Here is a 25509-nt window from a genome sequence, read left to right as displayed (position 1 = left end):
ATGTCTAATAAGAAGAGATTTCCACACTTTTATAAGGAATGCTTCGTTTCCCTCTCCAACCGATGTGGGATCTCACAATCTACCCCCCTTGGGGACCTAGCGTCCTTGCTGGCACACCACTCAGTGTCTGACTCATGATACCATTTGTAACACCCCAAGCCCAACGCTAGCAGATATTGTCCACTTTAGCACGTTAGGTATCACCGTCAACCTTAGGTTTTAAAACGCGTCTATTAGGGAGAGGTTTCCACACCCTTACAAGGAATGTTTCTTTCCCCTCTCCAACCGATGTGGGATCTCACAATCCACCCCTTTTGGGGACCTAGCGTCCTCACTAGCACACTGCTTGGTGTCTAGCTCTAATACCATTTGCAACAGCCCAAGCCCACCACTAGCGTATAGTGTCTAGTCTACTTTGGCCTGTTATGCATCGTCGTTAGCCTCATATTTTAAAACGTCTACTAAGAAGAGATTTTCATACCTTCATAAGGAATGTAATCGATGTGGGATCTCACAACTCACCTCTCTTGGGGACCCAACGTCTTCATTGGCACACCATTCGATGTCTAACTCTGATACCAAGGAGGACAATAATTTCAAAACGAAACTTGCATTATTTCACTAATTTTTTGTATTATTTTCCTTTGCATCAAACTACAAGACAGAGATATAGATATATTGCACGATCAAACCGTTCATACCGACCAGCAAACGAGCAATCGGGAAAAAGTAAAACGGAAAAAGTAACAGGATTTAGGAACTTAAAACTCTTTGAAGCAAAGATTACTAGCTGATACCTATTTTTCTTTCAACTGCTTTCATCCACCACCTGATTGACCACCTGATTGTTTGCAAATAGAGGCTCCCGTCGTTTCGGAAATCCCGGTGGTTCTAAAGGCGAGCCCCTGAATTTTAACTCCGAAGCTGCTCGATAATTTGGATCAACTGCGGCTGGTCTTGAGTTATGGTCACTTGTCGTAGCTGGCCTAAACGAACTCGTTGCCCCACCAGGATACCCGGTAGGAGAACCATAACGTCGAGGTGGTCCTCTTAGGCCACCACCACCACCTCTGAGATCCATCATATCAGTACTTCTCGAAGGAGCGTCAATGAAAGATGCTCGCTCGCTAGATCCAGTTCCGAGTGGAGCTCCGGTAGTCGGTGAAGTTGCAGTAAAAGGATCGTCCGGTCCCCAGGACGTGAGTGCCTCCTTCTTCTTTGCAAAGAAATGCCAAGCTCCAAACAGAAAGAGAATGAAAAAGAGAACAGGGCTTGTCCATAGCACTGTATTGAACTCCCCTTTAAAAATCGGAAGATTCGAGCGATACAATCCGACATATCCGCCCCCAAGTCCAAGAACCACGAGCTTTTCATGGTCGCTCGATATTAATGGTATAAACTTTCCTCCAGACTCTGAATCCATATTCTGATAATTCAAGAAAGATGACCTGATCTCGTCTAGACCAGCAGAAAAGAGATGCCTCGGTGCACCAACTCGAACGTAATGCTGCGACGATACGTTGTAAATATGAACCTTTTCATTGCTGATAACAAGCAAATAGCCCTTGATTGCTTGAAAGATTAGTGGTTCATCAAGCTCGAACTTCCGTTTCGATCTAACCCTGCATTTGAAGTTCAGTATATCTCCCAACAACAAGACATGAATCAAGTCCCCATCTGATGTAAAACCATATGCCTTCGATCGCTCCACGGCATCAAACACGTAATTTCGAGCAAGAGAATGATTCAATCCCTCACATTCCGACTCCCTAAGTTTCATACTTCTCAAATCCAACGAGCCAGCGCCACTTTCGGTCAAGAACAAGAGCCTCTGCTTCAAGAACACTATTGGCCTACTCATAGGCATGACCGAACCATAAACCGTCCCATCTTCTCTAAAAACCTTGATTTTCCCCCGAACATTCGAAGACAAAATGTACCTAATCCTCCCAACATAATGCACTTCCAAGATGGAAATTGGCGACTCATCCTCTGCCACAAATTCCACAACATGTTCCATGAAAACCGAATTTAAATCCTCCCCATTCGATCTCTCCCAAATCCGATGCATCAAGATCGCCCCATTCTTATGGCCAGTAACCAAAAGGGTCTCATTCTTATAAACAGACATATACGAAAGCATTGACGTAATCGGCGAATCAGACACCGTACGAAGCTCAACCGCAACATCCCCATTTCTCATAAAAACATAAACTCGCCCTCTCTCATCTCCTACGGCAACATACTTGCTATGCCCCTCGAAATCCCTAAGCGGCAGGACATTGATACAAGTAGCATCAGAATCCAGCTTCACAGCCGACAAAAAATGGAACTTCTCCGACCAAAATGGACTGTATTTTGTCACAGTAACAGCTCTACCTCCACCTCCATATTGAATTCCATTATCCAAACCGCCATCTCCGCCGTCACTCAGTCCTTTTCCACCGCCTAAACTACCAACCTCAGTGTTTAATTTCGTGGGAATATCAGATAATCTCATCTCCAATTTAGAAACTACATCGCTAAGGTTTTTCACTAACTCCTCAAGATTTTTCAGTAAAACATGCTGTCTAATTTCAATAGGGACATCAGATTCAGGTTGATTCAGCTCAAGGGAGCTAGAATTGCAGACAAAAACCCTAGAAACACGGTGAATAGCAAAAACAAATAGAAAATAGATAAAAAGGAGCTTGCCTTTACGCGGATTCGCCATTGGAGAAGCTCGGAGAAGCTCTTCAATACCTTGCCATTTACAGGGGACTTGGATCTAAGACCACGAGGGTTTCGCCCAAAATTTGAACAGGATTGTCCTTTGATTGGTTGGTTTTTTGCTTCTTATGGACGAATTCGTGAGAAAAGTAATTGCGGATTGAAAAAGAGTGCAGTGATAATCGAAATCTGAGATGGAAACTGTATCAATAGCTTGTGGATTTCGGCGGCGATCTCAGTTGAAACAGTGTTGAAATGTTTGGATCATGTTCTTGTTTCCCGATCATCTCGTTGTTGACGTGACGAAGGGGGCGGTTTTTACTTTCGTCAAGTTTTGGTCTCCTCTACAAGATCCACACGCATAACAATGATTTATTATATTTTTATTAATATCCTTTAATTTTTTATTTTTCAATTATTTTTAAATTTAAATATTAATATTATATTTAAAAAATACCTATAAACTTTTTAAAAACACCACACTCTTCATCCTTATAAATTATTATCGTTAATATTTATATAAATTATTTATCTATATTAAAATATTTTTACTGAGACGTTAAAACTCTCTGATAGACGTGTTTTAAAATTATGAGGCTGGGGCGATACACAATGGACCAAAGGGACTGTATCTACTCGGTGGACTTAGATTCTTGCAGTATTAGCCATAGAAACTTTTTAATTTTTTTTTTTTTAATTTGAGACGTGGTCTAGTACGGCACAATTTATATTATTAAATTATTTTTTTTATTAATTATCATTAAAATGATATAGTATGATACACAATTAGTTTTGATCAAGCTCTTTTTATGGAGTGATTCGAATCACGAGTTTAGAAACAAATTTTCTTTAATTTTAATTTTCATCATCAAGGTAACCCGTTCCAAAATTTGCTATAGATTGGTTTCTTATCGTTTTTTTTTTTTTTTTAAGTTCTAGAATAATTTGGCTCTAAAGATTGTTTTTTTAATGAAGTTCCAAAGCGATTGATCTCTAAATACTAAATTCAACTTTACGAGTTATGACGTTTTGGAAAATCTCCCGAACACGAGACATAATCAAGCTGGCACAAAAAGAACAAACCATGAAGGAAAGAAGAAGAGGCAAAATTGGGCCTCCTCGACCTTGGTTGGGTCGGACTCTCAAATTAGTGCATGCCGTCTGCCTCGAGTTTTGTTAGACGTGTTTTTTTTTTCAAACAAATTTTGTCGTTGTTGTCCGTTGAAAACTTTATTTTATCCTAATTTTAACAGCGAGAAAAATAAATAAAAATCCTTTAATTAAATTTCAAAAAACGACGATCTACCACCTCGACGTTTTATCAATATTCCAACGAATTCATATTTAAAAAATAATTTTAAAATATTTATGAAAAAGTATATATACATATAATTTAAGCCATTTCCTTTTGCCAGGTTGGATATTAACTTATTTTAAAGATTATCCACGTGTGCAAGCAGAATTGGGATAAGTTCATAAAACAGGGAATAAATGATATATTTTTTTTGGCCACGTCAGTTGTCTTCATGTTCCATGACATACGTGGCATCATATTCTTTTGACACGTATTATTTAATTATCTTAGAGATAAAGATCATGTTTAATGTGTTTCCTGAACCTAAAATGACTAAAAAGAACTTAAAATACTTGAAAATTACTGCATATTCTTTCCAGTGGCTCAATTATAGAAACTTCATGGTATGGTTAAGCGTGTTTTACTTAACTAATTCTCAGCGATTTTGTTATATGGAAATTTCCTAGGATACATGTGAATGAAGGGCGAACATGCTGAAATGACTTGTATTTATAAGTAGGGATAGTCTTCCACTTTTAGAAGCAATAAGTAACCACGTCACAGGTGAATGTCGAGGCATTAGGGGTTATATATATGTATGAGTCAGTCTGCGCTTTTTCGAAGAATCCTGCACCCATGGGCATACGACCTGGCAGGCCTTTCCTTTCCGTCGGAGCTTCATGGGCGTTGCCCCGTTCCCCAATTAGATGTTTGGATGTGAGCTATACTCCGCGAGGAGCCAAACAGGCGTATGCCCTTGCCATTTGACCTTTCTTCTTGTGTGACTAGGAATGCTCAGTGACAACCTCTCAAATGTCACCACCTGGCCTCTCTTGCTACCACGGTAGCTCGGTGTGGTCAACACCAATCGTGTTCGGGTCACGAAGCTTACACTCATTCACATTAGTTCAAATATCGCGAATATATATATATATATATATATTAAAATATGTATTAAAAAATAAATAGATGTTTTACAATATTAACCATTTAATTAAAAATAAAATTTAAATAAAAAAGTTAATAAAAAAAATTACGTTGATTATTGGTCAACAAAATCAACGGTCAAATTTGAAATAACGGGTTTTCAAGGACGGGCCAGATCTGCGCAACGGGACGCTATAAAAAGGAGGTTTCGCTCTTGTTTTTTTTTTTTTTCCTAGTTTAACTCTCCTCGATTTCCCGCCAGACGAATTGGCGCGAAATTGAAGGCTCCTTAGTATTTCTTCTCTCTTCACTGAACCAACCCTAGATCTCTCTCCCGCCATTTTCTTCCGCTGGTCTGTCCTGCTAGATCTGCTTCAGCTTCCGTTGTTTCTCAGCTCCGCCGCCGGCGATTCAGAGAGTTCTATCACTGGTCAGTCAATCTCTGCCTTTACTTCTCTCGTACTGTTGATTGGATAGCTGGAGGTCGATTCCGTTTTCAGATCTGCGAAAATTTCCTTTTATTTCATCTTCAGCTGAATTAGTTATTCTTTGTGTGTTTATCGATTTATTTTATTTGTTTATTTTGGGATCTAGGGTTTTGCTGAGTTGTTGATAACGTTCGTCATTCTCATATCTTGCTAAATTTTAGACTTTTTGGATGTTCGGAATAAGTTTCTCTAAAGTCTATGATTGTAGTTCTCTAATGTCCATGGTTAAGTTGGCGCTGTTTATTTTAGTGAAAAAGAGGGTTTCCTATCGAAAAGAACTATTCAACTGGTCGAGTAATGTTAATGTATAGATCTGGAATTGACAATTTTATTTTTAAAGTATAAAGTAAATTATGAATATGTATTGTGGAGGATTTACTTGAGGTGGTCGATAGTTTTATGAACGAGGATTTTTCTTTAACGGACTGCTTGGTGATTTTCACAAATGTGTCAATTCTTTTGTCCATAATCTGATATTGTGCAATGAGGCCAAAAGGTTTTCATCTACATTGGACTCGATTGTTCCAATGTTTGTTTTTTCTTCTCATTCCGGAGCAGTTCTATTGAAAATTCCCTTGAATCAGAAAATCGGTAGGATTTGAGCGGTGGACCTAAGTTCTTTGACCCTCAATTTTCTCTTCTTTGTTTGTAATCGTGCTGTCTTGATGAATTTATTGCTACCATTACTTAATTAGTGTTTTGCTCTGCAGGAGACGCCTTATCTTTGCTCAAGAAGGAGAAGAATTATACTTATCCAATGGAGTTAAGAAGTTTCAGTCATTTTCATCATATCCATGCCATTAAAGGGGGTATGATGACTAAAGTTTTAAACATCAACCGTGGAAAGCCTGCAATGGTATTTAAGAAGCTTACTGACATATATGAATCTATATATGACAAAGCTCAAGAATCACTCCCAACACGATGGTCAAGAGAAGGTTTAGAAGGAAATATTCGTGATGGATGTGAATCGAAGATGGAAACCCAAGTTCTTTATGCAGAAAGAAAACTATTCAATGATGAGCCTGAAGTTTCTGATTCTGACCGTGAAGGTGATAGTGACACTGAAGGACAAAAGAGTGATGTAGAAGCTGATAGCATGACTATAAAGCAGATGATGGAAAGCTGCAAGAAAAGAAAAGTGAGGCAGTCAAATTCTGTTGACTCAAGCAAGGAAAAGCTGAGAACATGCTCCAGACGAGAATTAAATCATTCATGCTTGTTATCAGATGAGGATGATAGTGATCTTGATGTTGCTCTTAGCATCTGGCAATCCAAACTTTCAAAACGCAAAAAATTGAAAAACAAATGTGACGAAAGCAAAATATCTACTAGCTCACTGCACGGCCGAACAATTGAAAATTCTGATCCAATCAATATTGATCAGGATCTCCTTCCATCTAGTTCTGACCTAGCCATCCCAGTGGACATTAAAGTTGAAACTCCTGAAACTGATGTGACAGATATCCAAAACACAAACTGCATTCCGGATGAGTTGTCTCTACTCTGTGATGAAAATGTAAACTCGTGTCTGAGTTCTGGGCCTTTTGGAACCGATGAATTATTTTTCGGTCTAGAGTTGACAGCATCTGAGAAAGAAGCTGAATATGGAGTTCCAAACTGTGTATCTCTTGAAAATGTGGAAGGTGATGAATCCAGACCTCTTCAGATGGTAGGGGAATCTAGCACTGAGTGTGTGAGTGAAGATAACCTGGAGGTACACAAACCCCAACATTCAGATTTTCCTACATCAGAGACTATGGAGGGACAATGTACCCCAAGTTTTGTATCCAATGATAGCATATCAGAAGCTATTTCCCTGACTGAGGAGCAGTGCCTTGGCACTCATATGTCACAAGCTAAATCCATTACACACGAGGTCATATGTCAGAATAATAGTGAAGATATGTCAGCAATTTCCATGACCGGGGAACAGTTCTCTGACACTCATATTTCAGAAGGTAAACCCTTTACAGATGAGGCCATATGTCCGAATAATGGTGAAATCTTCACGTATTTGAATGGAATGGCTGATCTGAATAGCCTCCAACTCCCAGAGATGAGTCTTGGAGCTGAAGTACGTTTAACCGAGAATAGGTATAAAGACAGGTTGGCATTTGATAATGAAAAGGGCATTCCAACGGAATCTACCAGTGATTGTAACTTAAGCTCTGAACATGGGGGAAGGATTTCATCAAAATCTACCAGTGATTGTAACTTAAGCCCTGATCATAGAGAGAGTGTTTCAACAAATTCTATCAGTGATCGTAACTCAATTCCTGATCAGCATTTGATATCTATTGACGAATGTCCAGCTAAGGAGAAACAACCACAAATGTCTGATTGTTCTGATTCAGAAAGAAATACTTCACCAGATTTTCATCTCAATGGTTCTACGAATAAATTCAATCAAATTGAAGAAACTCAACGTCATCCAACAAGGCTGCTATCAACGAGAACAGTAAGTTAAATCTTATTTTTGTAATATTTGATTTAAATTATGCGGAGGTTGTTTATATAATTGTGCTTTCATTTTCAGACCATTTCTCCAACATCTCAGGAAAGATTGTCCAAGGCTATGAAGTCTATGCAGTTACAAGATAAAGAATGCAAAAGTAAGTTCTGAAGTTAAACATTAGTTATTAGGGGACGTGGTTTGGAATTCCCATATTAAGCCTTTTTTTATAATAATTTTTAAAAAGGTTGTTTTCAATGACTTAATACGCAAGCTAAAAACCCCATATCAAACAGAATGCAAAAACATTTTCTTGACAAAAAAATGCCAAATTTAGCACAGGGGCTTAAAAGGGGAAGTACTCTGGTAAAACTATGGACTACTTAAAAGCTTTGCAAGTCTCATCTCTCACCCCTTCAACACATGTTTTACTAGGGAATATTGGCATTAATTCATGGAAAAAAATTGTGGGTTCATTTGATAATTTTTATTTTTACTTAATTCTTTTGTTCTATAGTTTACTTCTATAAGCATATTTGAAATCCTAGTGAAATTCAAAGAATACAATTATGACAATTGGAGCAGTTTTTTCAATTTTCCTTTCTATTTTCCTCATTGTCTTCTCTTCTCATTTTAGCATGCGGTGGCAAACCATATTTCAAACAAATTAAGTACAAGGTTGGCACAGCTGAAGGGTGTGACCCGATGAAGAGAGTGTATTCCGATACATATCACGAGCAAAATACAAGGAAATCAAAGAAGAGAAGTCTTCACTCAACAAACACCACTAAAGCTTCTCATGCTCATGCTAGCATGAGAAGCTCTACCGTCCAGAGTTGTTCAGATAGTGCCATTGCATTCACAGAAAGACAGATGCAGGACATAGAGTGTCTTGCTCTGAAGCTTACAACTCAGTTAAAGTCAATGAAAGCAATTGTAGAAGACAGAATTCATGTTGAAGGCAACAAAGCTACAAGCTACAAGTTTAACACGGATGAGGTAACTAAATATATGTCTGAACACAACTTTATATTATTATTACCTTATTGCAAATGTTTCCTACCTGTTTTGAACTTAAACTCTCGCTTAATCAGTCAGCTTCATCGACGAATATAAAACCTTCCTGTTCCCTTGCACTTTTCATGTACAAACCCATTTTGTATAATAATTGAACATGATCTTTGGAGGATCTTGATTATTAGTTGCATTTGGCATCAATTACCATATAGGAACGTGTTTCATTAAGTTTTTAATCCTTTTCTCCCCTTTCCCTAACTGTTTGTTGCATGGGATGTATGATGTTAGTTTCCATCTTGCATGCCAAGTGTTTAACCTAATCATGCACTTGGCTTTGGCAACTATTTCTGGAAGAAATTCTTTTTTATTACACTTCTCGAGGTTTTCGTCGGGCAGTCAATCCTGTTCAATAGAATTTCCATCCCATTACCTTAATTGGGTGCTGCTTATGTCTGTTGAGGACATTGATCAATCCTGTATTAACTTGTAGAGAACTTGCTCTCATGTAATACACATTAGGCAGAATGAACATAGCATATATTTGTTAAATTAGCACTTGAACTTGTAGGTTTGCTCATTAGGTGTTTGCTGTCCTCTCATATACTGTTCTGTATTTCGACAGGTGAGAACAGCCATCGCCGATGCAACGAAAGCGGAAGCAAGTGCGAAGAAATGGCTTTCCATAATGTCGAGGGACTGTAACCGTTTTTGTAAAATAATGGTACGTTCTTCACCATAATCTTGCAACATAAAGTGAAAGAAAACATCCATTAGAGCATTATTTTGCTTCCCCTAACTATCAAACAATTAACTGCAGAAAACAAGTGGGCATGGTTCAAATGCTTCTCCAACTTCAGTTCAGAAGTTGAAGAGGAAGATTACATTTGCTGATGAAGCTGGTGGAGAGCTTTGTGAAGTTAGGTTGTTCGAGGACGACATGAACAACGAGTCTTCCGTGGAAACCAGTCCCGAAAAAGTACGTATCAGTTGAGTAACTTCGAAAAGCCTATTGAATCATTGCTTTCCAGTAAGATTTTACTTGTAAATTCCCATGTACCATGTAGTTGTTCCTTAGAAGAAATAACTTATTGTTCATTTTTCCTCAGATCAAAACAAAATGATTCTCAAATCTGTAGAAAATTATATGAACGCGGTTGATGCTGCAATGAATCTGTGAACGTTTTCTTTGTTGCTCGCTGCAAATCTAAATCTGGGGGTCTGTGTTCATGGTAATGTGAATCAACCAATTTTGTTTTGTGTGCTTTTTAAAATGAGTTAATTTGTACAAAATACTTTAAAAACGGAGTAGGTTTGAATTATGGTTCTATACCTCTCAGGTCAACGTCAGAATTTGTCTTTTTGCCTAAATAACAATACCATAAACTTTGTAAAAGTTTAGTAATATTTTTTTTTTAAATTTCTTAAAAAATCTAAAATTATTATTATGGTTAGTATTTTAAAATTTTAATAGTATTTCAAAAATACTCTCTCTCTTATATATATGGTCTAAAAAATATTTTTAAATTTTTAGTAGTATTTAAAAAAATACTTATAAATTTTATGAAATTTGATTAATACGTTTCAACTTTTGTAAAAAGTCTTAATGTCAATATCAATACTTGATAGATTATCCCTAAACTTTTAAATATTACTTTTAAAAGTTCATGAGTATTTTTGAAATGCAATTTTTTTCTTTTAAAGTTTAAAATATCTTTTAAATTTTAAAAAAGTTTAAAATTATCTTTTGAAACTTAAAAAATGTGCTAATATATTAATGAAACTTTTGAAAATGATTCTTTTTGAAACCTTTTAAAAAATTTAAGGTACTTTTTTTTCTAAGTATAATTGTCTTTGATGACCATAAAACATAACTTGTCTAAAAAAAATTACTGAAACTCCACCTAAAATTTGTAATAATACAAGAACAATTAAAGCTTGATTCTTCTCGATGTGGTATTAACTGCAGTAATTTGAACGATATTTTATGCACATCTTCCTCGAAGTTAAAAAATCACATCGAACCTATCCAACAGTATGATGCTAACTCAACTTCCTTGTAGGAAAGAATTGTAGACATCGGAATCAACAAATGAATGAATACAGTGAGCAAACTATGGATGAAAATATATTTGAAACAAGGGATACTCCCATTGTTAAATCTTTGAATCAACTGCGAAGGCTCCACCGCCATCCCCAACCAACTTGGGTCCCTTTTGCAGAGGAAGCTCTGTCCATGGCGTCGGTCCCATTCACATTGACTCACCCATTCATAAATTCCCAATAAAAAGGGTCTTTCAATTTCATCTTCCAATTCCCATTTGCATTACGCCAACACCCTCCATTAATTTCTCATTCTACTGTTCACCCAACACTCAAAACCCCACAAACCCCAAAATGAAATCCGAGCTTTCACCGACAATGGCGGCTCCGAACAAGGAGACCCCATGTTTCCTATCTAGAAAGGCTCGCTACAAGTTCTGGGCCTTGGCCGCCATTCTTCTCCTCGCCTTCTGGTCCATGTTCACCGGCTCCGTCTCACTCAAATGGTCCGCCGCAACCTTCGCCAAACTCTACGACGGCCCCCGCAAGCCGATCTTTGATGATCTTGATATTTTGGTGATCTTTTTAGCCGTTTTCCTTGGTGGGTTTTGGTTTTTACTGTTGTTTGTGGTGTTTTAGGGCTTTGTTTTTTTGCTGATTACTAGGAAGTTGAAGAGCGGGAGAGGGTTGTCCGCCATATGTGGAATCTGTACACCCACGGCGGCGGCGGCGGCCGGTTGCCTAGATTCTGGTCGGAGGCTTTTGAAGCGGCGTACGAGGATTTGATCGGTGATGTTCCTGCCGTTCGAGATGCTGCACTTTTGGAGATCGCTAGAATGTCTCTGCGATCTCTTCAAGTCGACCCAATTCCGACCAAATCCAAGGTTAGCCATTGTTTCACCTTAAAATCCCCGAGATTAAAAATGTTCTTGAATTGGTTTTTGAGAACATGGGTCTCCCACTGAAGTGATTCTTAGTTAGTTCTTCAACTCGAAACATAAAAATTTAAGAAATGGGTTTTAGAGATTGAGATTTGCAGCAACATCTACTCCTTTTGTGTTTTTTTTTTTTGGGTCGAGTCAAATCATTGTGAGGTGGGATCAAATATCGATCGTTCTTCGAGATCAATGATTGACCTTTAAAATGATAATGTAATATCCCAAAGGAGAACGAAACATCATTTATAAGGGTGTGGAAACCTTCCCTTACATACACGTTTTAAAGCCAAACAGGATAATATCTGCTAACGATTGGTTGCTAACGGTCCGTTACAAATAATTAGAATAATATCAACTTGGGATGTGATTTGCAGAGTGAAAACAGATTGAAAAGCTCAAAACAAAGGCAATTGGGTGAGTAGGTGCGGCGCTGAGCTAAGTTGGTAGCCGTGGGGGTGTGTTCCATTTGGGAGGATCCTTGAATCTATGTGGTTAAAGCTGTATGCTATGTTAAAAAAAAACAATGGAATATACAAAATTTACCATACCAATCCAATGTCAATGGTTATCTCTTTTGCTTTGTTTATTCACATAGTTATGAAGGTGGCGCCTACGCTTTTTGGCCACATGCAACCATTTGTCACATAGCTTTGAATTCTGAGAACAATTTGTCGTACTACAGCTTTCAGATCTTGTGTTTTGTGTAGTTTATGGCAGAATAATATGAACATATAAGTCAACCTATTCAGACTTGGAAGTGAAGAATATATGCCAAATATTGCTGACCTACTAAATAAAGTAATATAGTTGAGGTTCGGTCAGTTTTGATTGTTATATCCGATGCTATCGACAGAGAAGTAAAACGTTGAATAAGGATGGAATTAAGACTGCTTTATCGTCTCCTAGAAAGTTATGCACAATCGTATACTAAGGTGCCCTCGGTTGATTTTGCTATGCCACAAGCTAGGCCTCGATGAAGAGCCAAAAGGTCAAGAGTTACTAATTCCCCATGATTGGTTTAGTAGATCAATTGGTTGAAGTAACCAGGACGGGTAGACTAACTGAACAAGACCAGCTCGAATCATAAACTAAACTTGAATTTATAACACATTCAAAACTAATTGACTCGAATCTTAACTTTGAACTATTCTACACTCTGTCACTAGAATAAATGGATCGAAGAGTTAAATACAAACTACTATCCCATTCAATCAAACCTGTATGGTTTAATTAAAGCCTATCCTTCCACTAAACTGAGTTAAATTTAACAAATTCTTGAAGAATAGAATCGTCTTGATTGTATCGAACCTAACTCAAACCCGACTACGAATACACCTGCTAAGCAAGGCTCAGCCTCTTACACAACATATCACATGACCTTTCTCTGTATCTACTAATGGGCAATTTGGTAGTTGGGTTCAAATCAAGGCTCCTACACAACCAACACTATCAAATATAGCCTTTTTTTCTAAGTGCCAGTGGAGGACATCTAATACAATGCACAATAGATTAGGCCGGGCTATAAAAAGGGTCATCATCAAGCATTATCAGTCTATTAGTGGTGCACCATTCCCTACAAAATGGCATTCATGAGGCAGGCAAAGGCGTCGAGAGGCTGGCCAGTAATTCAAGCTAGCAACGGCTTGTTAGTCTAAAGTAGTCATCAGCCATTTCAGAAATCAAACTATATGCACAAGAAGTTCAATAATTAAACTTTCATTCCTCAACAATTGAACGTACCGGGTGGCGGTGCTGCAGTGCTCGACGTCTTCGTAGTCCAAGGGTCTTGTGGCCAATAATGCATTAGCTTAAACTTTACTGTGAAATGCCAAAGAATCCCCTCTCCAGAAAAAAGAACAAAGTAAAACACAAGAATAAATTACCTTGGTTAGGTTAAATCCAGCTCAAAAAATGTTTCGACAGACCGAATAACAAACCTAGTAAGATGAACAATTAATTGTCAAAATCGTCCAGCAGACAGACGAAATAGTCACTGCTGCTGCATCACTGTGGTGTTTTTCTGTGGGGAGGGTGGGTAGAGGTACAAAAATATCCATTTACAGAAAGTTAGATGTCATATATTTACATTTACCACCAGAGCCTCTTTCTTGCTATCCTAATCTTCAACGGTCTGAATCTCACCCATCATAATTCGATTACTAACTACATTGAAACCCAAAACTGATGGACTTACCTTCTTCCCTTTCTTTCCTTTCTTCTTTCCTCCACCCTTTGCGGACCCATCACCGCCAACGGGGGCATCTGGGTCCAGATTTCGACCAGCATGGCCAGAATTCACTTCTCGGGCAGCTACTGCAAATACCTTCCGGTCGTTCTGACTTTGAAATGCAATTTCAAGAACATCTGCTGGGAGCAACTCCTTGTAATTGAGGAATTGATCGATGAACTCATGGTCAGGATCATATGATCCAAGGTTCTCTATCAAAAGCAGCTCTGCCTCAGATCTTGATTGCTTCAAGCAGAATTCCAGAAAACTTGTGTCTAGAACGGGCAAAAAGTTGATACTCCATTAATAAAAGATAGCAAAACAATTCTTAATTACGAGCAAAAGAACAATAACATAAAGACAATTTTCATTTTTGTCTAAACATAAAGCATGGACAATTTTTTTAAAGAAAGAATGAAGACATAGAAACAATGCAGGCGTTTATTAAAAAGGAAAAACAACAAAGGTATGTTAAACTATAGATTATTGAAACATTTCCAGGTTTTTATATATTCAAGTATTTTTGTGCTCAAAAGTTTTCAATTATGATTAATGCATGCATTTAATATATATAAGAAAAATGATGGACAAAAGGAAAGTTTGAAAAGCTGAAAAAGGCAGGAAAATGTTACTAGTGATGCAAACATTTACTACAAAGATTTATAGGAGAACCGTAAAGTTGTTTCCTGATGATTAAGCGATCTTCTAGTCGAAAAAAAGACAATAAAATCTACAAGAAAAATGTCCATCGAAAAAAAGACAATAAAATCCACAAGAAAAATGTCCTTCTGACAAGACGGGGAAAGATACCTTTAGTCCCAAGGAGCCTTGCACATTCACGCTCACACCAATCGCAGAAGTCCATAGCTTCTACAAGGTGAGGGAATTTTTTTTGATTATTATACATGCCAAAAGAAGTTTGTGAGAAAAAGTAATAAAAAAAAAAAAAAACAAACCCTGGGAAAAGACGACCACAACCCATCAAGAACTGACCTGAATGCTTGGTAACTGTGTCTTGTTTGCCTTTCTGAGACGACTGTGCAGGCAAGGGTGAAAGATAATCTGCTTTGCCACTCGATGATTTTTGTCGACTTAACAACCCAGTTGAAGCTGTGTCGGCTCTGCCACTAGATGATTTTTGCCGGCTTAACAACCCAGTTGAAGCTGCTGCTGCTGCTTTTGCAGGAGTGTTTCTATTTCCCCAGCTTCCATGGCTCCCAAGATGGACATCAACCCTGAAACAGAAACATGATTTTATTTCCTTCGAATTCAGGATTATAGTGCAACACCGACGGAATAGAAATCTACAATGTTGTCAAGTATACACAAAAGTTAAAACCCTGACCCAGATGAGGTGGGCAACAAAAAGAGAGGAGTTCAAATTCAACAAAGGACTACGAGATTCAAAGACCTGGCGCCACTAATAGGTCATTAGTAGCATTGACACTGATAAAAAAGTAAAGCTGGCGAAGGAAAAAACTCATACTGCTGATTTTCTTGCTTCGACTCAATGGGCCCCCAAAATAGGTCATCATCACCTCCATACTTTGACTGAGAAGGAGTGTTCTGCAGGGGGGATGATGCAACCTTCGATGGGGAAGAAGCAGAAAGAGCCCGGGAAGGAGTACTACTGCTACTGCTACGACCAACCTGAGTTGGCTGAGCCTTTTGCGGAGTGGGGATTTGATGTGAATGCTGAGCAGCAGAGATTTTTCTTTCCTGCTCCTTCTGAATATCCCTCAAAGATGTGGGTTTGGGGAACTTACCAGAGTCACTGGACCATGCTGGTGCAGGGGCCACATTCGCAGCTTCTCCCTTCCATAGAACAAAATCACCAAAAGAAGGCCCCGAAGGAATGGCAGGCATTGCATCCTTCTCCTGCTGTGTCTGGCGGGAGATTTTCACTTTCTCAATGGGACTTGAACCAACAGGCACATCAGCGGAAGGGACTGAAGAGGAGGCCTTTATACCAACGCCCTTAGCCTTGGCAGATTTCTTACGGCTCTTTTTGGTGTCTTTTGCCTCAATAAAATTGTCATCCATAGGTTCTGCTTGTGTGGCCACGACCTGAGGAGAAGAAGCAATCTGAATCGAGTCAGAAACGCGAACAACACCTGCACCAGACTTCTCCATATCATCTTCCGCCAGTAGATCATGCAATTGACTCTTTCTACTCCTCAAGTTCAATAAATTTTCATGTTTCTCAATTGGTTCAGAATTCATAGAATCTTTATGAGTTTCTCTGGAAGCTTTTGGGTCCAAATTGCTCACAACCCCGGCCCAAGGAGTTGATAAACTCATAGAATTGATAGCAGTTGAAATCTCTGACACAGCAGGTTCTATATGTGCCCTTTTCTGCTCTTCCTCCTGAATTTCCAATAACGACTTTGCCTTGAAACTCGTAGCAACTTTCCAAGCTCTTTGACAAGATTGAATTTGTGAGTTAACTCCAGAATCAGAGCCAATTAGTCTGGTGTCATACTTCACTTGATCAGCTTCACTATCATTCCAAGCAGAGGCTGGTTGACTATCCACATGGGAAATTTTGGCATCCCCATCCCTGGTCTTCTGAGGAGAGGATGACGTATCACTTGATTTTCCCACAAGATTATCTTCCTTTAATTTCAAATCATTTTCTGGTTTACCATTTTTTGGTTGCTTTGACTGTTGAATAGCAGAATTCTTAGAGTACTTGGCCTGGTCAGAGGAAAGCAACTTTGAAGATTTTTGCTTCTTGGTCTTCTTATCAGAAGATTTTCTAGGTTCTTGCGCTTCAACATTTTTCAATTCCGTCTCCACAGAGGTATCATCTTTGCATACATTCCTTTCAAGCTTCTCCACAGGCGTACTAGCATCTTCAACCTTCACAACGGGTACACTAATCGGAACAGGAATTTCAATATCGCGAACTTCGGCTGGTGGTCTAGCAACTGAGACTTCATCATTTCTGAGAGGAAGAGGTTCTACTGAAACATCAGATGCAATAGATGTGACAGTTGCGTCCACCCTTGGTACATCCTCTGATATCTGCTCCAAAGCTTTAACAGTGTCGCTGTCAGATGAAGTTGGTACAAGATTCACATCCTCGTTTGATTTAGATCCTGGTAACATATCTTTTGGATGAATATCATTAAGCTGCTCCGGAAGAGCAGCATTCCAACTCTTTTGCTGAACAACATTTCCAAACATTTGGTGTGGAACAACAAGGGATGGATCTTCCGAATTAACATTGTAACTTGCTCCCTGGGTAACTTGCAGAGCTATATTCCCCAAGGTAGTTGCACGATCAGTTAGTACATTTGGTGGCTTCTGTGAACCAATCGGTAACTGCTCTCGTGATAGCTGAACTTGAGATGGATCAATAGATGCATTTCCAATAGATATTGGAGCGCCCTGTAATTGTCCAAAAGCTGGATCGCCAAAATGCTGACGTGACTGATGCTCTGATAGAACCTGGGAGAGCAACTGCTGTTGCTGTAATAACTGTTGTTGCTCTTCTTGTTTTTGCTGCTGCTTAAGTAGTAAAAGTTTGTCCAACAACGACATTTGTTGTGCAGAGAAGGGCACTTGAGACTGCAACTGCAACAGATGCTGTTGTTGCAATTTACTTATCAGTTGTGGATCTTGAGATAAGCTAGAAGGAAGAAACTTATCTGGAGTTGAGGTAGGATTATCAGTAGCCTGAGCCAATACATTTGCCAGGGACATTTGTGGTGGTAATCTCTGCTGTTGGAAACCGAAAGGTGCCTGTAAAGGCACGTTAAGATCATGGTGCAAGTCAAGTTTACTTTGGAGAGGATCAGAAGCATGCTGTGAAGCAAATTTTGACCAGCCAGCAACATCACTAATGCCTGGAGGTGCTTTGTCAGACAAGCCTTGTAGAATGGCTGACATGTCGGCACTTTGAGCAGTTTGACGAGATTGGTCTATGATTGAAGACAAGAGCTTTGCTTGCTGAATTGGATCATCTAGGCTAATATCCGTCTTAGAAACCTTGGAAGTAGCATCTATCCCAGGCCAGAATGCATAAGGATTGGTCAAAGACCTTTGCCGTTCAAGTTCCATTCTTTGGGCCAACAGGAAAAGGTTGTTCCCATTGTCCATTCCCAATGAAGACAAATTATTAGTTCCAAAATATCCTGGCACACCTATACATCAAGCATCAAGATCAACTTAGATTCCACTATGATATTACAACAAGAATTATAACAGTGCATAAGAACTTTGAAGGAAAGTGATATAATAATTTTCTTATTCACATATAAGAACAGACCTTCAGAAAAGGCACCCTTCTCGAGAGGGGAAGAACCTTTATTACTACTAGACATAAGTGACTCCAAAAATCTGTTTTCAGCTTCCACCGCTGGGCCATGTTTATGCCTTGTCTCATTCCTCAAAGTATCGATCTCATTCAAACCAGTATGAAGCTTTCCCAAGCTACCATAACTAGCATTACTTAATGTATCTGCAAATTCATTAGCCTTTGGTGCGTTAAATCCTGGTGGTGGTTTGGCTTTAGATCGTAAATGAGGCATGACATCACCAAGTGCTGAAAATGGCACGTCATTTGGTGCATTTGCCAGACGGACAGGCAACTCTAAGCCAAAATACCCACCCTCAAACCATTGAATAATGTCAGCCCCACTAAATGGGCCTTGAATTGCACCAGAAGGATCAATGTAATGAAATTGCAAATCCTCTGGAGAAGGTTGAACAGATTTTCTTGCTAGTTGTTCCTTGTCCAAAATCCCTGAAATCTGCCTTCTAATGATAGATTCTTCCCCAGTCTGCCATTTGGAATTGTCCTTTGGATAAGATGGAGTAGCTGGATTATTTCCCCACCCATCATTAAGACTCTTTGAAGGCTGTAGCCAACCCTTGTCAGAAGTTCCTGAGCTAATATTATTAGAATTATCTCTCCAGTCAGACAAGGATGTATTCCGGGGTTGCTCAAGTGATGAGGCGTTCCACGAACTGTCAGGATGAACATTGGTACCCCCCTTAACACTTGAGTCCCTACTGACAGGCACCTCATCTGCTTTACTCATAGCATTGTCATCTTCTCTGAAACCTGCATAAATACAAGCATGGTACAAACATCCTCAGAACCAAAAGAGACAACAGTCCATGGAAAAAATTGAATTTCAAAAAACAAGGGTTACATTCCATGACCAGATACAGACATTTCCGACAAAACCAACAAAATGGAAAAACCAAGGGCGAAACACAGCAGTTAAAAGATAAAGAGAGATATATCATAGAACATCCCCGAATTAAATTAGTAATACCAACTGGAAAATAGAAATTTAAATATCTAGAAACAGAAACATGGAGACCTGGGGATAAATTCAAGACCATGTTACTATACATTATCGAAATTGTACAATTTGCCAGCTATTTCATTAATTCTCTCTTCTTGGCAAATGGTAAGCTTTCTATTGATGGAAAGAAAGAATAAAGAAAGGTAGTCCCAAAAGGAGCTTAGTAAAACCTCCTCCAACTAAGATCTTTTCAAGGGTCTATCAGTTCGGACCACATCGAACAATAGGTAGCAAGAGTAAAATTCTGAACTTTTTTATATCCTCCAGTTAAGGCGTAACATACCTTCAGATTTGAACTTGCTACTAGCATGTGCCATGCGTTCCTGAATGGTTTCAATTTTTGACTGGGGCCTACGATAAGGCACCTGCCTCTCGGTAGAGACCTCTGGATAGTTTGTGTGACCTGGTTTAGCGGTGCTATCATCCTTATCATCATTGTAATCATCAAAGCCATGAGGTAAATCTTCTCTGTTGCCTGCTCACACAAACATGGTCCAAGGTTTCATAGTGAACCACACCCCACAATTTTTTTCTAATAAGAACACAGAACCAAATACCATAATCAAACAATTAAGAGGAAGCATTTCAGACCTGGGGAAGGTGAAACACCAAGTTTTGTTCGTCTTGTCTGCATATTTTCTGATGAGTTTCGAACATCCTTTGATACTTGAGGAACACCACTACTAACAATTTCCCCTTTATCAATCCCCTTCAAGAAATTCTAAGAAAAACAAAAGATGCCATTCAAATAGCTAGATAGCTATAGCACATACACCAAACACAACAGTATATAACAACATTTTACCATTTCTTCTGTAGTTGGTGCACAAAGAGCAAGAGGCTCCAATGGTTCATCCAGCGTAAGAGTAGGCACTGGCACAAATCCATCTTTGAGAGTTTGCTGTGATGTCAGATTGGTAGTCCTGAAAACATCAAGCAACTTTGTCCTGCTATATTTGTAGTGGAAAGGCTCTCTTCCAAATCTCTCAGAGGAAGCTCCAAGAGAATTAGAAGATGAATAAATACTATTTGTAGGGTTTACACCAGAACTGATGATTCCACGACCCGAGGAGAAGGTAGGAGGTGTGTTGTCTGCACGTCCACGATGGGAAAATGTAGGCACCTGTTTGATTGGAGTATGGGTCTGATGGTGAGGGGGTTCTCCCTTACCTCGACCCTGAGAGGAACTAGATCTCCATGGGCGATAATGATCTCCATCCCGGTCATTTTTCCCATAATTGGACACATGAGAGAAATTTTTATCAAGATGCAAATCACCATCTCTTCCAGAGTCCACCCGCTTCTCACGAAAGCCTTCAGTTTCCTTATCATCAGGGCCCCAACGTGTATTCCATTTGCTCTCACGTCGTTGATCATAATGAACATTATCCCGATTGCTTGAATCAGACCTGCGTTCTGATGGGACTCGACGAGATTCTCTAAAGAGTTTGGTTGACGAGTCTTCAGTCCAACGGTCCATCTTACGACTATCACCCACCTCTTTCTCACCATCCCTCCAACGATCTTTACGCATTGAAGAATTATTTTCTCTTTCTTCGTCATGCCAACGGTCACGCCTACCAATTTCAGTATCAGTCAAGGATGGCCTAAAAACGTCTTTTTTCTTTTGCATGTCACTCATATCCTCATAGTTCTCTGATCCCTTCATCATGTCCACCACGTTTCCATGAGCAGGTTGATGACTGAAATGGTTTTCCTGCAATATAAAGATTTAAGAAGGACCAGAGAATTATAGGAAATGAACCATCAGGAATTATAGGGAATGAACCTAGCGTTAACATATTATGACTGACTAATAGAGGATTCACTGTATAACTGAAAGCTCAAATATCTCCCTACAGTTAAGTATCATAAACAGATGGTGGTATAGATAAACGATAGTGTCGAAGTTCAGACAACACACCCCACTTCCAATTCCATGCTTACTCTCCCCAGGCTTAGGCAGAAGCCACTGTGGTGAAAGAGGAATAGGATTTTCAGATCCCTGAACATCTGCATAAACATATATAAAAAATTAGTCAACCCGCATCCTAAATTTTTTTACAATTTATAAGCAACATTATAATCAGTAATTACTAAACAGAAATAGTCGTCACATTCAATTTAAGAAGTTTACAAAAGATTTGCAATTTAAATTAATCCAAGCACCATAGGACATGGCTTTCATGCAATACTGTAGACGCAACTCACTTCCATCAAAATCATTTTCCCAAATTCAAAAAACAAATTTTAAATTCAGTAAAATGGGTCCGCCAATGGCCGAACAGTAGCATCATCTGCTATAAAGAAGTGTCCAATGGCTGCAGGGACATGTATCAACAGTTTGTGTTCAAGTAAGTTACTAATCATCATTTGTTGGACTCCAGCTGTGAAACCGCAATTGAAACTCATTCAAATAGAATCATATCATATGCAACATCATCCATATAGATAAGTTTCAAAAACTAACTTCACACATCACAAAATATTAGAAAAGGCCTAGTTCCAGCTGAAACTTAATCCCGCCACATGCCACTGTTCATACAACACGTGTTTTACATCAAGATGAGGTGTTTTTTTTTTTTTTTTCCAGAACTCACGTCGAAGAACACCAATATTCACTATCAGTCGCGCATTTTACAGTCCCAACTCGTATGGATAGCAAGGAGGGATACGGAAATTTCCAGATCCTTCAGCAAACGTGCACCAACAAGATTGACGATTTGCAGAAAAAATCCAAGTTCTCATCTAAAATCCAAGTGATTAATATCAACTCAAATTCTGTCCTCAACGTGTACAAATAGCTTTAGACAAACAGTAACTTCCAACTTCAGTTCTCCAAGTCCAAATTTCATCAACCTCAAGAAACAAAAAACCAATACAAAAACAAAAGGACGGAAATCTACAACCAAGAGCCAAATCTCAAAATCAACAATGACCAATAGCATTCAAACTCCTTCATTCATTCATCCCACAAGCAAAAAAAAAAAAAAAAAAAAAAAATGCAACCCAAAAAACTCGATACCATTATCGAAATACTCAAAAGCCCTAACTCACATCAGTGCAGAAGCCGTCATCCACAAGACAACATTAAACCAAAAACATCCAGCCAGTGAGAAGCCGTCAGCTAGGGGTAAGCTAAACAGTACAAAACCCCAAGAACGCAACCAAGAAATGAGATGATTAAAAAGGGGAAGGCGGAGCTCAAAGTAAGTAAAAATAGAGAGAAAAATACCATTGGCGGCATGGAGAGGACTGGAAACAGAGAGATTAGGACGAGAACCAAACTCAAAGCGGCCGGCCATGGATGATCGGTAGAAAGTTGCAGAGAAGGAACAGAGAGAGAAAGAGGGCGGGAGAGAACAAAGAAAACCCTTTTTTTTTTCCTTCGCTGATGATTGCGTTTAGGACAAGGTGAAAGGCCAAAAATTGAGTTGCAGTGAGAATATAAACGAAACCGACAGAGAAAACGGCGTTAGGTTAAGTGGCAACGACATGTCGTCCCCCGACTCCTTATATATATAATGCCATTTTAATCCATTTATTTTAATTAAAATATTATTTTAGTCCATTTTATTTTAAATAATTTTAATTACACCCAAAAAAATCACAAATTAATCTATAATAATAATTTATATTTTCAAATTTTATAGAAAAATGATTAATAGACACTATTTTCATAACAATAAAATAATTAATTTTAAATTTTATTGAAAGTATACATGTGATGTGCAAAATAATAAAAATTGTACGATGTGGTGTCACACTACACTCAAATGTGTAAGTTCGAGATTTAAAAGTGTACTAAAATTTTAGGTATAGAGAGAAAAAGTTCGAGATTTAAAAGTGTAGCAAGATTTTAGGTATAGAGAGCGAAGATTAAGTCAAGTAACTTTGATGGCATTTTTGTAATATATTTACGTGAGGATCGACCGAGAGTTTTTCTCCTCCTTTTCAGTAGAGTTTAGAGAAAAATTGCTTAAGCTTCTGCATGTGATTAATGGGTCGTAGACATGTGAAGTGCACGCCCACGTGAACTCGGCCCCACTGGGCTCGGTTAGGTCCGAGGCAAGTTGTGGCCATTTTGGGGTCGAATCTTGTCCCACAAATTCTATATAAAGCTATTTGGTTATTTCTATGTTTCGACTTTGATTCTTTTGTCCATGATTACTCGCAAGTTGGAAATTGTGGTTTAGTTTTTCATAACCAAACACATAGAACTTAATTTAAGAGTATGTTTTTGTTTACAAATTTGTCCTCGACGAACGATATTTAGCTATTTTGATTTAGCTTGTATATTTTATGAGTTTTGGTCTTGAAATGATAGTTAAGTGAGCTATTTTAGTTTTTATGATCTTCAATAAAGAACTATGCTGCAGGACATGACAAATCATAAAATCTATCTTAAATTTTTTAGTCATCAATTAATCATACGAGAACTCTTTATATATATTTTTCTCTCTTATATTTATAAAAAAAAATATTAATTTGAACTCTTCAAATTTAATATATTTTTCTCTTTTATATTTAAAATATAAAATATTAATTTGAACGTTCAAAACTCTATTTATATATATTTTTCTCTCTTATATTTATAAAAAAAAATATTAATTTGAACTCTTCAAATTTAATATATTTTTCTCTTTTATATTTAAAATATAAAATATTAATTTGAACGTTCAAAACTCTATTGTTATATAAAATATAAAATATTAATTTGAACGTTCAAAACTCTATTGTTACGGGCCAACCAGAGAACTTTATAGCCTATAAGTTATAAGTTTTACTGATACAAAATAAATTATTTAAACTCAGAGAACTTTATAGCCTATAAGTTATAAGTTTTACTGATACAAAATAAATTATTTAAACTCTTTAATTAATTGATTTTGAACTCTATTGTTACGGGCCAACCAGAGAATTTTATAGAAGTTATAAGTTTTACTGATACAAAAGGAATTATTTAAACTCTTTAATTAATTGATTTTCACTTATTAACTATAAGTCTATACTAAATCTAGTGTTGGCCCGTAGTACAAGTTGAATTATTTAAATCGAGACCGAAAATCAGTAGTAAAGGAAACTACGAATGAATTTCATCTCGTGAAATTATGCTAATAGCTCTCTACCCAGTGAAGTCCCGAAAATTACAATCATATTGAATTGACTACAAAAAAATCATTTTCACCCATGCAAATCGCACAAACCCTCACAAGTAACAAGAAGAAGTTGGATTTAATCATTCATAATATTTACAAAGTGAATTCTATCAATGTATTACGACATCTAACCTTATTCATATACTATATATTGTTTAAGCTCTTTATTAAATATGATTTTCTCATATGTCAACCACATGTCAAGTTTGACATATTGTTCTTAATAACTTGTAATTTTTTATAAATGGACAATGTTACATCACAAATAAAATAATCAAAATAATTTTTTTTAATTAAATAAATTATTAACTACGACATTTTAGAGCATAAATCCTAACAACAAACCCACTAGTAACAAAATCACCTATGACCAAAAAACCAACTCAACGTTGTTATTGAAGGAGATTGAATGACGTCAAAGTGAGCACGAGCTAAGAGAGATAGAGGGTTGACAATGGTGACACAAACACGAACATACAAAGAGGGAGATCGAACAACAAAGCAACAGTGAGATTGAAAGATAGGACAGAAACAAATTCGAGGACGAATGTACAACATAGTAAAGACAAGCGTCAAGCAAATTAAAGACAAATGTAGACGAGTAATGCACAAATGAAGAAGTTCAACCCTAAGATAGCATGTGTCTATTTGAGCGAAGGCAAACGAGGACAAACCAAACCATTTTCGGTTGAATTCACGTCGAAACCAAACCGGTTCGTTCGGTTCTTAACACCCCTTCTCCTCGTCTTCCTAGACTTCCAAAATTTAAAATTCAGTCCTGATATGAACCAAGAGACATCAATCATACAATATGCTTCAATGAAGATGTGGAGAAAAGGTTATCAAAATAATCAAAAGATGTTTCAATTCATGCTACATTGAAGAAGAATAAAGTTTGATTGTTGTAAATTTTGGGTGGGTTATAATTTAGAGT

General features: G+C 37.9%; 4 protein-coding genes across 6 annotated transcripts; 2 read left to right on the top strand and 2 right to left on the bottom strand.

Moving 5' to 3' along the window:
- Positions 1-613: 613 nt before the first annotated feature.
- Positions 614-3061, bottom strand: LOC111454317 (uncharacterized membrane protein At1g75140-like). 2 transcript variants are annotated; one of them, XM_023095759.1, is made up of 2 exons: positions 2695-3061; positions 614-2448 (listed from the first exon to the last, which is right to left on the bottom strand). In XM_023095759.1, exons 1-2 carry the CDS (start codon positions 2711-2713, stop codon positions 809-811), a joined length of 1659 nt encoding a protein of 552 aa, XP_022951527.1. In that variant the 5' UTR covers positions 2714-3061; the 3' UTR covers positions 614-808. The 2 variants fall into 2 exon arrangements, with proteins under 2 accessions (XP_022951527.1, XP_022951526.1); XM_023095758.1 differs by having other exon boundaries at positions 614-3061.
- Positions 3062-5163: 2102 nt separating this feature from the next.
- LOC111454753 lies at positions 5164-10123 on the top strand. The gene is made up of 7 exons (XM_023096281.1): positions 5164-5360; positions 6129-7879; positions 7958-8033; positions 8511-8872; positions 9513-9611; positions 9708-9866; positions 9997-10123. The coding sequence occupies exons 2-7, from the start codon at positions 6176-6178 to the stop codon at positions 10009-10011; spliced, it is 2415 nt and encodes an 804-aa protein (XP_022952049.1). The 5' UTR covers positions 5164-5360; positions 6129-6175; the 3' UTR covers positions 10012-10123.
- Positions 10124-11070: 947 nt separating this feature from the next.
- On the top strand, positions 11071-12544 carry LOC111454063. The gene is made up of 3 exons (XM_023095353.1): positions 11071-11506; positions 11596-11814; positions 12243-12544. Exons 1-3 carry the CDS (start codon positions 11285-11287, stop codon positions 12288-12290), a joined length of 489 nt encoding a protein of 162 aa, XP_022951121.1. The 5' UTR covers positions 11071-11284; the 3' UTR covers positions 12291-12544.
- A 1183-nt stretch (positions 12545-13727) lies between these two features.
- LOC111454062 lies at positions 13728-22819 on the bottom strand. 2 transcript variants are annotated; one of them, XM_023095352.1, is made up of 11 exons: positions 22652-22737; positions 22474-22554; positions 21341-21429; positions 20222-21133; positions 20008-20137; positions 19700-19891; positions 18369-19166; positions 15582-18243; positions 15089-15330; positions 14906-14965; positions 13728-14370 (listed from the first exon to the last, which is right to left on the bottom strand). In XM_023095352.1, exons 4-11 carry the CDS (start codon positions 21086-21088, stop codon positions 13985-13987), a joined length of 5337 nt encoding a protein of 1778 aa, XP_022951120.1. In that variant the 5' UTR covers positions 21089-21133; positions 21341-21429; positions 22474-22554; positions 22652-22737; the 3' UTR covers positions 13728-13984. The 2 variants fall into 2 exon arrangements, with proteins under 2 accessions (XP_022951120.1, XP_022951119.1); XM_023095351.1 differs by lacking the exon at positions 22474-22554 and having other exon boundaries at positions 22652-22819.
- Between the last annotated feature and the right edge of the window lie 2690 nt (positions 22820-25509).

The sequence above is a fragment of the Cucurbita moschata genome, unplaced genomic scaffold (genome assembly GCF_002738365.1).
Source record: "Cucurbita moschata cultivar Rifu unplaced genomic scaffold, Cmos_1.0 Cmo_Scf00016, whole genome shotgun sequence".
Taxonomy (NCBI): Eukaryota; Viridiplantae; Streptophyta; class Magnoliopsida; order Cucurbitales; family Cucurbitaceae; genus Cucurbita; species Cucurbita moschata.
This window is presented reverse-complemented; position numbering and strand designations above follow the sequence as displayed.

Bases quoted from the DNA above. Each gene is read 5' to 3' on its own strand.
- LOC111454317 (XM_023095758.1), bottom strand. From the start codon at position 2,713: ATGGCGAATCCGCGTAAAGGCAAGCTCCTTTTTATCTATTTTCTATTT.
- LOC111454753 (XM_023096281.1), top strand. From the start codon at position 6,176: ATGGAGTTAAGAAGTTTCAGTCATTTTCATCATATCCATGCCATTAAA. The intron at 7,880-7,957 runs GTAAGTTAAATC...TTTCATTTTCAG, and splicing joins GGCTGCTATCAACGAGAACA to ACCATTTCTCCAACATCTCA. The intron at 8,034-8,510 runs GTAAGTTCTGAA...TTCTCATTTTAG, and splicing joins ACAAGATAAAGAATGCAAAA to CATGCGGTGGCAAACCATAT.
- LOC111454063 (XM_023095353.1), top strand. From the start codon at position 11,285: ATGAAATCCGAGCTTTCACCGACAATGGCGGCTCCGAACAAGGAGACC. The intron at 11,507-11,595 runs GTGATCTTTTTA...GCTGATTACTAG, and splicing joins TTGATGATCTTGATATTTTG to GAAGTTGAAGAGCGGGAGAG. The intron at 11,815-12,242 runs GTTAGCCATTGT...TGTGATTTGCAG, and splicing joins CAATTCCGACCAAATCCAAG to AGTGAAAACAGATTGAAAAG.
- LOC111454062 (XM_023095351.1), bottom strand. From the start codon at position 22,721: ATGGCCGGCCGCTTTGAGTTTGGTTCTCGTCCTAATCTCTCTGTTTCC. The intron at 21,134-21,340 runs GTGTGTTGTCTG...TTTATATTGCAG, and splicing joins AGCATGGAATTGGAAGTGGG to GAAAACCATTTCAGTCATCA. The intron at 15,331-15,581 runs GTATGAGTTTTT...TTTCTGTTTCAG, and splicing joins TCGAAGCAAGAAAATCAGCA to GGTTGATGTCCATCTTGGGA.